General features: G+C 40.2%; 1 protein-coding gene and 1 long non-coding RNA gene across 11 annotated transcripts in view; one reads left to right on the top strand and one right to left on the bottom strand.

Annotated features, from left to right (window-relative positions):
• Positions 1-17,735, top strand: part of CCDC162P (coiled-coil domain containing 162) — a 175,365-nt gene that overhangs the window by 35,965 nt on the left and 121,665 nt on the right. For all 10 annotated transcript variants that reach the window (XM_045058585.1, XM_045058588.1, XM_045058586.1 and 7 more), the window contains 5 exons: positions 1,196-1,297; positions 5,530-5,691; positions 15,030-15,142; positions 15,525-15,660; positions 15,917-16,120. In XM_045058585.1, the coding sequence (XP_044914520.1) occupies positions 1,196-1,297; positions 5,530-5,691; positions 15,030-15,142; positions 15,525-15,660; positions 15,917-16,120 (717 nt within the window). The remainder of the gene's footprint in view (positions 1-1,195; positions 1,298-5,529; positions 5,692-15,029; positions 15,143-15,524; positions 15,661-15,916; positions 16,121-17,735) is intronic.
• LOC123385669 lies at positions 5,383-13,151 on the bottom strand. The gene is made up of 2 exons (XR_006598627.1): positions 12,836-13,151; positions 5,383-5,682 (listed from the first exon to the last, which is right to left on the bottom strand). It is a non-coding gene; the product is annotated as an uncharacterized LOC123385669 (long non-coding RNA).

Consider the following 17,735-nt stretch of genomic DNA (forward strand, 5'->3'; position numbering starts at 1 on the left):
TATGTTCTATAAAGTTGCCACAAACACTGAATTAACAAATACAGAACCATTGTTCGTAGGGAAAATACAAGGTTTATTCATCAACTGATCAATACATTACTTTGATTTATGTGTGTTTCTGTTTAAAGACTAATATATGTTTTTGATTCATGAACACTGAACTCGTGGCCAATAGCACTATAACTCATGCCTGAAAAAAACTTATCAAACATATGTATATCTTCTATAACATATATCACAGCCTTCCTGTACTTAGGAACACTTAGGAATACTTCAGCACTATACCTAGGGGCCATTTTAAGCAGTGACATCATCAGTAAAAATCATGAAAATGTAGAAACAAAAAGAACTTGTTTACAGTATGAGAACTGAAACAAGAAGGAGAATGTCACCTTGTTTGACCTCATCTGGGAATGTGGGGTTGGATGACTCAAATTTTTCACCATCCTTTGCATGTCCATGAATAACCTGGATAGATCTGCTACTATTGGTTTGGGTTTTAAAAATAAATTTTAGTGAGTAGAAAATTTTCAAATACAAAATCCATAATAATGAGGATCAACTAATTGTGAGAGAAAGAAAAGTCTTGTATGGTAAGATGGGCGGTGGGAAAGGAGAGAAATCTCCTGGGGCTTGAGCAAATAGGTGGTTGGTGTGGGAAAAGCCAGACTTTCTGTTTTAGATTGTTACATTTGCCTTCCAACTATGATAGCAAGGAGATAGTTGGATATAATAGACTGGAGCTTAGAGCTAGATATAAATTTAAGAGTTATGAGTATGTTGATGTATGTACAGCTATGGGTCTAGTTTTTGAAATATACCCTATTAATGCAGAAGGTAAATTTTTACTGTGGAGTATCTGTGGTCACACTTTTCTTGCCCCATAAATCAAGTGTGGTGCCCAACACTGATGGATTTAGGGTCCCTCCTGCTCATGGATGGTGCTGTGTCGTCCCAGTTGAAGCTAGTAATGTATCTCATAGGCCAGGCACCAACAGGAATTGCTGCTGCCATCTCCCTCCATGGATCTGTGAACCCATGCAGACCCTTTCCAAGATGTCCCATGATCTTGGCAAACTTTCTAGCACCAAGATTAGATCCCATTTCAGAAGGCGCTTGAATCTCTTTGCTTGCAACTTTTTTTTAGAACCATTCTGTTATGTTGTAACTTTGTATGAACATGTTTGTCCGTTAGATTAAGCCAAAATGTGATCCTTGGCAAAAGAAGATGTTGACCAAACTAAAAGAACGGAAAAGAATTGATGCATTAATGCAACTCCAAGCAAAGTTTTTGAAGGTAAGAAAATAACCATGTTCCCTTGTAGATAAAATTCTTGCTAAAATCATTCTCAGAAAATTGAATTTTCTTTCCCTTTTGAAGAAATATTAGCCATGGATTTTCTATGAAAGCTTTATTTGGAACGTTCTAATCTAATTGCAAAAGCTTTATAGCCCTGTTAGTTTTCAGTAGAAAGTAACAATTGTCAAAAGAACTGCATTTCAGTCCAGCTTCAGCACTAATGCTCTGTGTGACATTGGTCTAATCACAAAACGTCCTTGAGTTTGTTTCCTCATCTGTGAAACAGAAATACTGGATGAAGTTATCTTATTTTTATTGTGGTAAAAATCACACAGCATAAAATTTGTCATAGTAATCATTTTACGCGCACGTAGTTGTGTTCAGTACATTCACATTATCGTGAAACAGATCTCCAGAACTTTTTCACCTGGCAAACAGAAACTCTGTACCTATTAAACAACAATTCCTTATTTCCTCCTCCCCACAACCCCTAGCAACCACCATTCTATTTTCTGTTTCTAAATTTGACTACCTTTAGATACCTCTTATAAGTGGGACTCATATAGTATCTGTCTTTTTTGTAACTGGCTTATTCCACTTAGGGTAATGTCCTCAAGATTCATCCGTGTGGTAGCATGTGGCCAGATTTCCTCTCCCTTTTGTTTTCCACAAACATTTTATCAGCTTTATTCACAATAGCCAAAATCTAGAAACAACCCAGATGTCTTTCAGAGGGTAAATGAACTAGTTGTGGTACATCTGTACCATAGAATAGCAGTCAGCTGTAAAAAAGAACAAACTAATGATATACCCAAGAACCTGGATGAATCTCCAGAGAACTATGTGACTGAAAAAAAGTCAATCGCATAAAGATGGTATAAGTCCATTTCTACAATACTCTTGAAATGACAAAGTATAGAAATGGAGAATGGATTTGTGGATTGTAGGGGCTAAGGAGAGGCTGGTGAGGAAGGGAAAGAAGTGTGGCTATAAAAGAGCAACATAAGGGATCCTTGTGGTGATGCATTTGCTCTATAACTTGACTGTATCAAGGTCAATATCCAGGTTGCGATATACTGTACTATGGTTTTGCAAGATGTTAACATTGGCGGAAATGGAGTGAAGAGTACATGGGATCTCTTTACATTATTTCCCCCTCTTTTCTTCGATTGTAGTAAAATAGACATAAAATTTACTATTTTACCTAGTTTTGTTTGTCTCAAGTTTTTATTTAAATTCTAGTTAGTTAACATATAGTGTAATATTGGTTTCAGGAGTAGAATTTAGTGATTGATCATTTACATAGAATACCCAGTGCTCATCCCAACAAGTGCCCTCCTTAATGCCAAACACCCGTTTAGCCCATCCCCCCACCCAACACCCCTCCATCAACCCTAACCACCTCCCTTCCACCAACCTTACATTTGTTCTCCACTGTTAAGAGTCTCTTATGGTTTGCCTCCCTCTCTTTCTTTTTCCCTTCCCCTATGTTCGTCTGTTTTGTTTCTTAAATTTCACATAGGAGTGAAATCATATGGTATTTGTCTTTCTCTGACTGATTTATTTTCCTTAGCACAAGAAACTCTAGCTCCAGCCACATCATTGCAAATGGCAAGATTTCATTCTCTTTGATGGATGGGTAATATTCCATTATACACACACACACACACACACACACACACACACACACACACACACATATAGATACTTTATTCATTTTGAGAGAGAGACTTCATGATGAGCAAGGAAGGGTCAGAGAGAGAGGGAGAGAGAGAATCCCAAGCAGGCCCTGCACTGTTAGCACAGAGCCTGATATGGGGCTTGATCCCACGAACTGTGAGACCATGACCTGAACTGAAACCAAGAGTTGGATACTTAGCCAGCTGAGCTACCCAGTTTTAACTATTTTTAAGTGTACAGTTTAGTGGCATTAAGTACATCCATAATGTTGGATAATCATCACCACTGTCCACCTCCAGGAGTTTTCATCTAGCAAACTGAAACTGTAGACCCATTAAACAATAACTCCTCATTGTTCCCTCTCCCTATTCCCTGGAAACTACCATTCTAATTTCTGTCTCTATGCGTTTGACTACTCTAGGTACCATGTATTAGTGAAATAATACAGTATTTGTCTTTTTATGACTGACTTATTTTACCCATCCACATTCATCCATGTTGTAGGAGACATTAGAATTTCCTTCCTTTTTAAGGCTGAATAATATTCTCTTGTGTGTATCTACCATGTTTTTAAAAATCTATTTGTTGATGGACATCTGGGTTGCTTCCACCTCATGGCTATTATGAATCATGCTGCTGTGAACATGGATGTGTAAATATCTTTCTGAGATCCTGTTTTCTATTCTTTTGGATATAAACCCAGTAGTGGAATTGATGAATCATAAGGTAATTCTGTTTTTAATTTTTATTTTCCATAGAAAGAGCAGCATTTTACAATACTACCAACAGTACACAAGAGTTCCAATTGCTCCACATCCACATCAGCACATGTTATTTTCTTCCTTCCTTCCTTCCTTCCTTCCATCCTTCCTTCCTTCCTTCCTTCCTTCCTTGTTCTTTCTTCCTTCACCTCCTCCTCCCCTTCCATGCCCCATCTGTCTCCCCCTCCCCCTCCTTCTCCTCCTCCTCCTCCCTCTCCTCCCCAACTACCTTCTCTCCCCCTTCTTCTTCTCCTTCTTCCTGTCTTTCTTGATATTAGCCATCCTAATGGATGTGAGGTGATATCTCATTTTGGTTTTACTTTGTATTTCTCTGATGATTAGTGATTTTGAGAATCTTTTCATATGCTTATTGGCCATTTGTATATCATATTTGGGAAAATGTCTATTGAAGTCCTTTGCCTATTTTTAAATTGGGTTATTCTATTTGTTGTTGTTGAGTTGTAGGAGTTCTTCATATAGTCTGGATATTAAACTCTTATCAGATATGTAATTTGGAAATACATTCCCTCATTCCCTAGGTGACTTTCACTCTGTTAATTATATCCTTTGATGCACAAAAGTTTAAAGTTTTATGTAGTCACATTTGTCTATGTTGCTTTTTTCTTGCCTGTGCTTTTGGTGTCATATCCAAGAAATCATTGCCAAATTCAATGTTATGAAGGTTTTTCCCTGTTTTTGTCTAAGAGTTTTATAGTTTTAGGTCTTATGTTTAGATTTTTAATCTATTTTGGGTTAATTTTTTTGTGTCTGGTATAAGATAAAGGTTTAACTTCATTGCTTTGCATGTGGATATCCAGTCCTAAAACAATTTGTTGAAGAGACTGTCCCTTCTCTGTTGAGTGACATTGACATCTTTTGATCATCTGACCACATACTCGAGGGTTTATTTCTAGATTTTCTATTCTATTCTGTTGGTCTATATGTCCAATTTATTCCCGTACCACACCATTTTGATTACTGTAGCTTTGTAATATGGTCTGAAATCAGAAAGTGTGAGTCCTCCAGTTTTGTTCTTCTTTTTCAGTTATGTTGGCGATTTGGAGTCCCTTGAGATTTTGTATAAATTTTAAGATGAATTTTTCTACTTATGCAAAAAATGCCATTGGGATTTTGATTAGAGATTGGACTAAATGATATTTGAAGTTCCTTGTGATATTAAAATGATTGAAATTCCATAATACTTGTATCACTGCAGTAGGAGTTCAGCGTTGGGACTATTATTTGATTCTTTACTTACGGAAAAGAAGGAACATTTATTCAGTACCTACTACATGCCAGGCGTTCTTGCAGCAATCTGGGGAGATACATCCTAGTATTCTTGTTAGGACAGAACAAGAACAGGATTCTAGCAGAGATGCAAGCCCAAGTCTGCGTCCTTACAAAGCCTGTGCTTCCCTCACACTACCCAGCCTCCTCTTCTTCCATCTCCTGTCAGCTTCCTAATAGCAAACAGGGTTTGTACCCAAAATGATGGGTGTTCATCTTTTCACTGGTCCCACAACACCTCTAGGGGAGCAACCTGCTATTATGTTTAGAGGGTTGTCACACAATTTTAAATGAGCTCCTGTGTGTATTTGAATACTTACAATGTTACATGGATGGACATATGTAAGGGAATCGTGATGTTTGAGTATGATTTTATTTTTTAACTGAATAAAGCCCCACTTGGGACTGCTTTCCTATTCGTGTGTACATGACCACATTCTTGCTGAAAAGAAGGGAATAACGCTTTTCCCAACCATTCATTTCCCCCTTGTACTCCTTGAGATTTCCAGCCCTGAGCGAGTGATGCAAGTGCTCCAAGACCACGCGGCGAAGACAGTCATGCTGGCTCCATCTCATCCAGCTTTCGTGGCTTCCCAGAGTTCGCATCAGTGCAACTATGACAGTATCTGGGAGGACATTTATAGCAACACCAACCTGTACCAGGTACAACAGGAAGAAATAACCAATGTGCCTTTCTGTTCTACGTACCACCTGTATGTATGCCTTAGAAATTTACTTTGGTAGTTTTGCAGAGACCCTCCCCCTAAAAGCTTTACTACCCAGCCAGGCTTGTTTTTATTTCATATATATATATATATATATATATATATATATATATATATATATACATACACACACATTTATACACACACACACACATATAATTAGCATTTAATACACTTAAATGCTAATTAAAAACAGGCATATAAAGAAGTGTAATACAAGATATTGCTGCCGGGACCTATACTCAACCAATACATACAAATGCAAAGCTTCACACTTTAGTGCTTAACGGACGAAGCCACCCAGGGGCCCCCACTCCTTAGTGCTAAACACCAAATGAGTTGGACAGTTGTTAAATATTGTTTTAGAGGCAAAGTGGTGTGTTTTAGAGGCAAAGTGGTGCCCCCAGGGTTGGTTCTTTTGGGAGAAAGCCTCTGGAAAAAGGAGGAAATTGAGCCTGGACTTGACGGAATCGTGGGGCTCGGGGAAGTGGTGCTGGAGAGGGAATCACATTCGGGAGGGAAGCATGAACAACAATGCAGAGGAGATACTGTGCGTGGAGTGTTCAAGTCCAGTTTGGCTGCATGAAAGATTCATGTGGAAATAAATATAGGGAAGAGAGGTGTTTTTAAGAGGGGGAGAGAGTAGGTTTTGAATGCCTCTAAATTTCCGACCAAGGAATTTGTACTTTTCCTGTAAGGGAAGTGATATATACGAAGCTGTATTTTGTAGGACGGTTAATTTAGTAGCAGGTGTTAGTTGGATGGGAAGAGCGAGAGATTGGAGGCAGGGAAGCCAGCCAGATAGCTACTACATAAGATGGGCCTGGAGCTTGGCAACGAAAATCAGTTTCTACACAAAGCTATTGGATATTTGTCTTCACGGTGGTACTATATCACTTTTGAATAATCTGCTATTATTTCTCTGTTGCTCTAAGGGAAGAGTTTTGTTTCCTTTGCTTATTTAAGCTGGGAAGACTCAATATGTTCATTGTCTGAGAGGAATGAGCAGTGGAGAGGAAGGGATGGAAGATATGAATTGTTAAATCTGAGAAAAGGACCCTGGGGAAAGAGGAGGGAATGGAATGAAGAAACCAGTCCAAGGAGTAATTTTGAGAAAGGGAGAATGGCATCACTTCCCTTGAGGTGAATGAGGTATATAGAATTGTCACGTGCCAAAAGATAAGGTGTGGTAGCTTGTAAATGGCCCTGGCTGTCTCCAGGAGAGAGAGAAGAGGGAGAGGATGTCTGCATTAGTGAGGTGGGAGGTGAAAGTGACAGGTGAGGAGGTATATCACTTCTGGGAACACCACAGGGCCACCAGTGAGAAAAGAATATGAGGATGACCATGTAGCTAGTGGGTTCAGTTGAAGTAAGAGGGCCTGAATTTGTCTTGGGCCCAATCTGCATAATAATCCTATTATTTTCACCCCTAAAGATTAATTGTAGAGTGACTAAAAATTATACATAAAGTCGAAGGTATGGAGAAGTTTAGTAGAATGCTAGAGAGAGCACTGTCATGGTCCATCATCTCAGACTGTGTATGGGAGAAAGCGAAACTTGAAATGAGTTACAGATTAGCTGGAAGCAAGCCTGTAAGTGCATGTATGTATACACACACACACACACACACACACACACACACACACACACACGCACACACACACACACACACACACCACAACTTCTATGCACTTTTCAATCTGTTTAGGTAAGGATCTAGAGAACCTAATAAAAAATGATTTGGTCACACAGATCAGGAACAGATACAGCATATCATGGCATGGATCTCCCTGGCCTCTGAATTCTCTGATAGGGCATGACTACCAACGACACTCCTCAGCTAGCATCCTGCAAGAATTGAGAAAATAGCCACATTTTTCCTATTCCATTGCCATTTCATACTGAGGTATATGTCACCTTGCAGGAAGACCTTATACTAACAAGGGGACATTTAAAAACATCTGGCTCTTTTGTTTCTTGAACCAAGCTTGAAGGAAAGGAGGTAGGGAGTAGGAAAGAAGGGAGGGGGCGAAGGCAAAGTCAGCCCAGGTATCTCAGAATAAGACCCCTACTCCTAGGATCCTGGAAAGTCTACCTCTTGATGTTGATATAATCCTCCATTACCTGAAATTCTGGTATTAATATTTGAGGGCCATTAGCACTAATATGCTTTTCTCCTTGACTGAGAGAATAGGGGCAATTAAATTTCTGGGTGCCAGATGAGGGTGAAAAGAGGTGAATATGAGTAAGGGAGTGGTGAGAGGCAAAGGAAGAGGGAGTCAGAGGCAAAGAGCTTCATGTTTGAATTCATGGAGAATGGTCCAGGGTCTGGCTGGACCAGAAGGCCAGAGTTGTAGCAATGCCTATGCGTATTTAGGGGACAAAGGAACTTACCAGGGAAAAGCAGAAGGTGCATGGTGACAGCAGGAGATGCTGGCTCAAGTAAATGTTGAAAGGCAGAAAACACTAAGAGGTGCCCAGCCACCCAGTGGAGAGAACTAACACTTCTGCCATTCTCTGTTACTGCTTTCCTCCATTTGCAGATGAGGTAGAAAGTCAAGCAGGGTATGATGAAATGCAGTCTGCTTTCACCAAAATCTGTTGTGAATGCAATTGCCTAGTGTTAAATAGGAGGGAAAAAAAAAGAAAAGAAAGAAAACCACTTCCTCTGGCTATTGACTGACTTGTAAATGTTGTTCTTGGAATTAGCCAAAGGGAGAAAAATGTGAGCACCTCTTTTCAAGTTGATATACACCCTAAAGAGACTTAGAATACCTATAGATTTTAGAGGTGCATCCTGAGGGGAGCCATATAACACACATGGATTAACCTGCATGTTAGTGTCATGCAAGTTATTCATTCATTCATTCATTCATTCATTCATTCATTCAATGATTATTACATGGATGCTGCCTTTGTGCCAGGAATTGTGCTGCTCAGGGAATGAAACATGCAATAAACAAGTGAACAAAAAAGTAAATCTACGTCTCTAACTTGTGGGTTCCATGAAGAAAACCACAGGAAAAGGGGGCAGTAGGGTAGAAAGGAGCACTCACGGAATGATCAACCAAGCTCTTTCACAGTTGGGGACATCTGAGCTGAAATCTGATGAATGAGAAGGAGTCAGCCATACTGGAGAAGAGTTTTCCAAGAAGAGAATGGAAAATAGCACAGTGTGTGAGAAAGGAAATTCTGAGGCAACAATCAACAGTTTTCTACTTTTCCTTCACAGTTTCCTGTGGGTGTTATTTTGTGACCTCCTTGGGTATATCTGCTCTGGTCAAGAGTCACTTTATACAGTATCAGGGGACCCAATAGTAGTGTGATGCCATTCTGAATGTTGAATACTAGTCGGATGAGATTAGAATTAAGTGGAAGGTGGCAGCTGGGAGGAGTCATAGGAATGTGGGTATGAATTTTAAAGCTCTGTTACTATTTTGCAAGCATGTAGCAGTCAAGTATGAATTTTAGCATCTATATGCTGGTCAGCATTCTGATTCTGAAGTTGGCAAGTGATAATAGCCCGTGAAAAATGACTTTCTTAAGCGTCTTCTGCATGAAGGAAAGCAAACCTGGTAGGACTGTCCATTTTAACGGCTCCGAAGGAATATAAGCACTAATTATGTATAGCACAACTTCAGAACAATTTCTGATCAATTTTCCATGAACACTATTCACCAGCAGCCTTTCCTTAGGGATTTTTTTTAAAGAAAATAAATGTTTTATTTTAGAGTAGTTTTAGATTTACATAAAAGTTAAAAAGATAGTGTAAAGAGTTCCCAGGAATCCCTGTCCAGTTTCTCCTATTATTTAAAAAAATTTTTTTAAATGTTTATTTATTTTTGAGAGAGAGAGTGAGCCAGAGCGCAAGCTGGGGAGGGACAGAGAGAGAGGGAGACACAGAATCCAAAGCAGGCTCCAGGCTCTGAGCTGTCAGCACAGAACCCGATGTGGGGCTCAAACCCACGAGCTGTGAGATCATGACCTGAGCCGAAGTCGGACACTCAACTGACTGAGCCACCCAGGTGCCCCTGGTTTCTCCTATTATTAACATTGATCTTATGTTACTTTGTCACACCTAAGGAACCAGCATTGGTACATTACTGACATCTAAACTAGACTATATTTGGAATTCACTAGTTTTTCCATGAATGTCTTCTTTGTGCTCCAGGGTACCACATTATCTTTAAGTGTCCTGTTTGCCAGTCTCCACAGGTCTGTGTCCATTTCTCGGTCTTTCCTTGTTTACCATGACCTTGACAGTCTTTAGGAGTACTGGCCAGGCAACCTGTAGAATGTTCCCTAATTTGAATCTGTCTGATGTTTTTCTCATGGTTATACTGGGGTTATAAGTTTGGAGGATGAGCACCTCAGAGGTGAAGTGCCTTTCTCATCACATCATATCTGAAGCAGATGCTATCAACCTGATTTATCACTGGGGATGTTACTCTTGATCATGTGGTTAGGCTAATGATGTTTGACAGGTTTTTCCACTGTAAAGTTACCATTTTTCTCCTTAAGAAGTTGTTAGAAATTAATTTTAAACTACAGAAATAATAAATAAATGTCTCCTCCTAGTAAAAAGTGGAAACATCACTGAAAGTTAATGCTTTAACTTTAGCTAACGGGAACTCTAATACTGGGTCCCCATTCTACTTCCTCAGAGGTTAACATGGTTATTGGCTTCAAGCCTTTTTAATGCATTTTCATTTAAACGCATGTTCTCGTTAAAATATATACATATAGCATAATTTTGTGTTTTAGTTTTGTATATAAATAATCTATCATTGGGGGGCCTGGGTGACTCAGTTGGTTAAGTGTCCAACTCATGATTTCTGCTCAGTTCATGATCTCAAGGTTTGTGAAATCGAGCCCTGTGTCCAACTCTGTGCTGACAGCATGGAGCCTGCTTAGGATTCTCTCTCTCTCTCTCTCTCTCTCTCTCTCTCTCTCTCTCTCCCCCTCCCTCACTTGCTCTCTCTCTTTCAAAATAGATAGAAATAAACTTTAAAAAATTATTTACATGATCTGTCATACGCCATGGATCTTTGTGCAACTTGCTCTTTTTTGCCCAATAATATGTCTTAGAGATCTGTCTCTGTTGTTCTTTTTAATGGCTGCACTATATTTTATTATATACCACAGATCACACAGACACCTCCCTGTGGATAAGCGTTGCCATTTTTATTCCATTAGAAACCATTCCTACTGAATTTTCTTGTACATGCCTCCTTGTGCGCGTGTGTGTTTCTTTAGAGTAGATATTTAGAAGTGGATTTCCTGGGTCACAGAATGTGCACATTCAAAATTTCCTGCTAAAGTGGTATATCGTTTTTCTCCCAACCAGTAACTTATGAGAGAACCTGCTTTCCCACGTCGATTTTAACACAGAATGTGTTTGTCTGAACATTGATAATATTTGTAATGTTTCTATCACAGTTTGAATTGGCCTTTTATTTACTATCAGCATGGAAGGCTGGCCACTCTTTTCTTTATACACAATTCTATTTCCAAATTCACTGAAAGATCTGGGTTTGGGGGATAAAGAAAAAAAATACCAAATCTTCTTATAATTGTTAATTGAAGATAATTTATAACTATAAAGAGGTAATTCTGGTCCAAATGGACTGCATTTTTTGATAGCCTACTGAAAAAACTTAAAAATAATTTAACTGTAGTCCTAACCAGGAGAAGGAATAGACCAGGCAGCCCTGTGTGGATCTTCCCGAACCTTCCAAACTTGTATCATATCAAGTTACTTGTATCCAGTGCTTTTCCCCAAGAAAATCCCTGTTTACTCAAATGGTTATTGATGTACAGACATTCAATACTACTATTGACCATCATATATCTTTTTTTTTAATTTGCATCTAAGTTAGTTAGCATATAGGGCAATAATGATTTCAGGAGTAGAATCCAGTGATTCATCCCTCACATATAACACCCAGAGCTCATCATAAGTGTCCTCCTTAATGCCCATTGCCCATTTAGCTATCCACCCACCCACAATCCCTCCAGCAACCCTTAGTTTGTTCTCTATATCTAAGAGTCCCTTAGACCATCATATTTCTAAAGGTATGGTTTAAATGGTCACTGTTCTTTAACTTTATGGAATGCTGAAGGGGCAGAAAACACTAGATCAACTTTGCTTCTTCTTTTGCTTCCTTTAAAAAAAATTTTTTTTAGTGTTTATTTATTTTGAAGAGACAGAGACAGAGCATGAGCAGGGGAGGGACAGAGAGAGAGGGAGACAAAATATCTGAAGCAGGCCCCAGGCTCCGAGCTGTAAGCACAGAGCCCGATGTGGGACTCAAACCCACAAGCCACGAGATCATGACCTGAGCCAAAGTCGGACGCTCAACTGACTGAACCACCCAGGTGCCCCCAACCTCTACTTTTGCTTCTTCTTACTGGCCATACAGAGGAGAGGAGAAGGGGACAGCTGTTTCCCCCTGTGTTACTGCTCCCCTCCATTGCCAGAGATATTATGAGTACATGGTGTGCCCTCACAAAAGTGTTATTGTATACAGTAGCTCCGGTGTGCAAGAAGTTCAGGGACACATAAAACACTTCTTTTCTGGTTTCCCTCATCAATTCAATAAGGCATTTTAAAAACAAACATTTTCTGTTGACACTAATTACATGTATTTATCATAAAAAATTTGGGAAATATAGAAAAGTTCAAGGAAGAAAATAAAAACCAGCCATTATTTTACCACCCAAATATAACAATAGTATTGTTAACATTTGGTATACATTTATCCCTCTAGTCTTTTTATTCTGTAGGTATACACAAGGAAGCTGTAGGGACATTTAGGAGGTGGGAAATACATAATAGACATATTTTCCTTCTAATTCTTTCCCCCTCCACTCCCACTCCATTGCCCCTGCCAATTTCCCAGAATAAAATGAGATTTGCAATCAGTAGAAGTCTCAGAACTGTCCAAATACACGAAGTCAGCCATGCTGGCAAAGACCCAGCCACCAGGGAGAGTAAATGTCAAAGGGTTTACCTGCCTCGGAAGAAAGTACAAACGCAGGTGGTGTTGACATTCTGTTTTCCGGTCAGCCCTGCTGCTTACCTGCTCAGTGTCCAGCCTTCTTAGGGAGATACACTCATGCACCTTTGGTATTTCCTAAGCAGTTTACTTCTGTGGGCTGTGGTTGTTCTGTTTTTCCGGTGGGTGCTGGGCTCTCTCCCGTTACTCACCCTACCCTGTTGTGCCCCCGTCCTCTCTTCCTGGCAGTCTGCTGGGTATTTTTGTGGCTTGTTCAGTCATTCCTTCAAAGTGTCTTTCACTGTAACTTGATGTCACTTTCTGTTCCTTCCTATGTAATTCTGGGTAATTTTAGAAGCAGCTGAAAAAGTCACAGTCCCATCAGAGAAAGGCTGTGGTTCTGAGCCTGCCCTCTGGACCTACGCCCAGCAATGCTGAACTGCAACATAAGAGCACCATAAGGCTGGGGGGCAAAAGTCTTCAGTAGAGCCCCTCTTACCCAAAATTCTGGGCCAAATAGAAACTGTCAAAGTTCAGCTTTCCTCATAGAGTACACTCTTCCCTACAGATTTTCTTAAAATAACAGAGATTCTCTTAATTTGGGGTAATGATCTTGTGTTTCTGTATTCAGGAACGCGAGTACACCATGTCGCCTCCTAAAGCCTTTTCCATTCCCAGGGTTGTGGGATGTTTACACAGAAACACACTGATGTGCATACTTACCCCAAACAGGCAGGAGTTAACTATCCACAGGCAGAATGGGAAGCTACTTAACGATACTCAATTAGACCATTTTCTTTCTCACCAGCTCTTCCTAGTATCCCTGCTCCAAATTTTCTCCTCCACTGCCCATCATAAAGACCAATTGTATATCTTTAGAATCTTAAGTACTGTATTAGTTAAAATTATATTTGGCTGTTGGTCATAGTTAAACACAAAATAAGAGAGGGTGAAAGGAGATGGGAATTTCTTTCTCTCCCTCATATTAACATCCAGGGGTAGGAAGTACAGAGACAGTGTGATGATTGCTCCCATGGAGTTCTCAGGGACCCATGCTCCTTCTGTCCTGGAGTTCCAACAAATGTGGCCTCCATATCCAAGATCAACACCTGGTCTGAGATGGAGCTCCAGCTGTCACATTCATATATAAGTGGCAGGATGGACACTGGGGGTGAGGAAGCTGCCACTTCAAGGAAATTCCCAGAAGCTGCCACCTGACATTTTCACTCTCATTCCATTGGCCAGAACTTAGTCACATAGCTACGCCTAGCTGCAAAAGAGGCTTGGAAACGTCATCTCCATCTGGGTGGCTATGTGCCAAGATAAATATTCAATTACTATAGAAAAAGAGGAAAGCGGATATGGGGGAACAACCAGCAGTCTCTGCCATAGGGCCTTATTGGAATTCCAAGAACTATTAGAATATAAGTAACCCAAAGAGTGGGGTTCCAAATTAACTCATTGCCACTCAGAATTTTTGTGGGTATCAGCACCGCTACGAAAAAAGAGTGTCTTATGAGAATGGCATTTATGCCCAGGGGCAGGCAGAAAGGACAGCTAAGAAAGGGGCTGCTCAGAGGGCCAAGGACATGATCATTCATCAATACCACCTTCTTCACAATTTTTCCTAGGGCCCTTTGTGTATGATCTCATCCTGCTTGACATCAGGAAAAATGCCTGTGGATTTTTTAAGTATAAACCACGAGTTCTGTGATAGATCCTACAGGGCTAACTGACTATTGCAATCCATGGCCAGCATGTAATTGAGCACCTATGAGGTGCTAGTCACTAAGTGTTAATTCTCACAGCAGCTTATTTTGTATCATTATGCCATTTTACAAGTGTGAAAACAGGATCCAGACTTTAAACAATTAAATCATATAGGTCAAAAGTAGAAAGAGGTGTTTAACCCACTGATCTCTCTCAGCCTGGAACAAGACTAGATTAGAGACGTTCATGGTTTCAAGCATCTACAAATGTGTGTATCAACTTTTCATAAGTGAATCATGTAAAAGGTGTGTGTGGGGTGGCAATTTTTAAAAGCTGTGAAGAGTTTTATAAAACAGAGACTAAATAATAATAAAAACGGTGCCTTCCAATTTATTTTGGAAACCCACATTTTCATATGTCATGTTGCAATGGACCAAGATGCTCTTCTGTTTGCTCATCTAAATATGCCTTGGATCATAGGATTTAATTTTGTGGTGACCCAGCTCTGATTTTTGTTAATAATATTGCAAATGTTGATGTCATTCAACTGATGCTACTTTTTTGATAGAATGAAAATATGAAGGAAGATGACCTTGCGATGGCACAAAATGCAAATGACCCAGCACAAATAAGTCTCTGCCAACATGCTGATAAGCCTGTCAAGCAGAAAAAAGAGAAAGGGTAAAATGAAATCATTTTACTAGGGACTCAAGGAAATGGATTAAACACTGTGGAGGAAATTGAGTGACTGAATAATAAGTAGGTTACATGTTAACTCAAAAATATTTAAAGCTGAAATAAAAGCAAGACTGTTAAAACAGGTCAGACAACTAAATTAATGTTTCACCCTAGGTAGGACTGGGTTTTTAACAAGAGTAATTGCTAAGAGAAATTTCTTTTTATATTTACACATAGTAATTATTTTTCTTCTAGTTCATTTTTAAAGAGTAGCTACTGTGAAACTCCCTTAAGTTAAATAAAGTGACTTCAATTTGGTGTAGATGAATTTTCCGAACCACTTTGAGGTGGAAAGCATTTATTCTGTTTTTCCCGCCTGCTAAAGATACAGCTATGCAAAGGCCCTACAACTGCTCGGCTTGGACGATGGGACTGGGCCCAGCGATAGGGATCCTGTCCTGACGAGGGGGACCTACTTGTCCTTTCTATATCTGCGCCACCTGCGAATCAGGGAGCTGCAGGTATGTGGATGGCATGGCATGCTGGCTTCAGGTGTCTGAAATGTTGGGTTGTCTCCCAAGGCGGCTTTCCTGCTTTCCCAGTAGCAATGCATCCTTACACCTGTTCTTTGTTTGGGTATTTTTCCACAAAATCAGGCCATTCTGGGGGTGGTGTGTTTCTCAGCAGTAGGGTTGACCTGGCAACCCCATTCAGTTTTACTCTGTTGTGTGGGGCCAGCAAAGGGCAGGGGCCTAACCTGGTCTTTCTTTGTTTCAGCGCGTCTGCTTAGGAATTCTGAACTATTTCAGATCTGTTGAACGAACGCTGACAATCAACACTTCAGGCCTCACCATGGTTGCAGGGAGTCTGGTCCCCACCACAGAGGACAGTTCCCGGGTAAACATGGCAAAAGGAGGCTTGGGCATCTTGCAAGGCCTGGGAGCTCACCGCTATGTCCACGGGACATCTGCTGAGCACAAGGTGAGGTCAAGATTCGAGATTTTTTTCTCCCTTGATTATCCTGTCTCCCAAGCGCCCTTCTTCTTATGTAGCACCTGGAATCGGTTAACGTGATGGAATGACAGGTGGGGGGTTCTTAGGGATATGCTTTAAAAAAAAAATTTAATGTTTATTAAACATTAATTTAAAATAAAATATAATAATAATAATTTAAAATAAAATTTAATGGTTTTTACTGTATTTTATTTTTTAAGTTTTAATATAATTTATTGTCAAATTGGCTAACATACAGTTTGTACAGTGTGCTCTTGGTTTTGGGGGTAGATTCCCATGGTTCATCGCTTACATACAACACCCAGTGCTCATCCTAGCAAGCACCCTCCTCAATGCCCACCACCCATTTTCCCCTCTCCCCTACTCCCCCATCAACCCTCAGTTTCTTCTCTGCAAAATTTAATGTTTTTTAATATTTATTTATTTTGAGAGAGAGAGAGAGAGAGAGACAGAGTGTGAGTGGGGGAAGGGCAGAGAGAGAGGGAGACACAGAATCCGAAGCAGGCTCCAGGCTCTGAGCTGTCAGCACAGAGCCCGACGCAGGGCTCGAACCCACGAACCATGAGATCATGACCTGAGCCGAAGTCAGATGCTTAACCAACCGAGCCAGCCGGCGCCCCAGGGATATGGCTTTTTAGAAAAATGCAGTGTCCACTTGACAGTAGGCAGAGAGAAGTAAAAGCAGCCCTGGAGGACACATGAGGAAGGAAGGCATTTCAGCTGCAGGTTTGTTGACTCTATAGTGAGCAGAACATGAGGAGGCCTTTATGTTATCCTAGCCTGAGAACCACATGTCTTTACAGAGACGCTCTCATAAGACCCTTTTTGACATTGTTAGAGGTACCCTTCTGCCTCTTTCCTGTTTTGCAAGCCCCAAGTGAAAATACAGATTAGAAAACAAAGGTAGAAAAAAATTGGAAAGAGCTGGACAATTAAATATCGTTCATCCCTGTAAAAGCGTGTTTGCCCGTTGGTACTTTTAATATCTCTTGAATATATTTTTCTATAGTCCACAAAATTCATATCAACTCCCTTTCTTTAGGAATAAAGTTAAAAGTGCCTACGGTTTCTTGGAATATGGCAGACACTCTTGCAATATTTTCATTTCAATCTCTAGAAATTGTATTCCTGAAGGTAGGATTTTATAGGAACTTAATCTTCTTAAAAGATAGTTTGACAAATGTGAAAAATAAAATCTAATTTGCTACAAAGCAAGTTGAATTTTAAGCTCATATGACCCCTGACTTAAAGCTCGTCATGTCTACAAGGCTGAGAAATCTTATTATCAACTGTCATCCATAGGCAGTCTAGAGTAGCTCTGTCCAATAGAAATACAACACAAGCCACGTGTATAGTTTACACTATTCTAGTAGCCACATTTTAAAAGTATAAAGAGGGGTGCCTTGGTGGCTCAGTCGGTTAAGCTACTGACTCTTGATTTCAGCTCAGGTCATGATCTCACAGTTCCTGAGTTCAGGGCCCTCATTGGGCTCTGCACTGTGACAGTGTGGAGCCTACTTGAGATTCTCTCTCATTCCCTCTCCCTCTCTCTTTGCCCCTCCTGTGTACTCTCTCTCTCTCA

The sequence above is a fragment of the Felis catus genome, chromosome B2, assembly GCF_018350175.1.
Source record: "Felis catus isolate Fca126 chromosome B2, F.catus_Fca126_mat1.0, whole genome shotgun sequence".
Lineage (NCBI taxonomy): Eukaryota > Metazoa > Chordata > Mammalia > Carnivora > Felidae > Felis > Felis catus.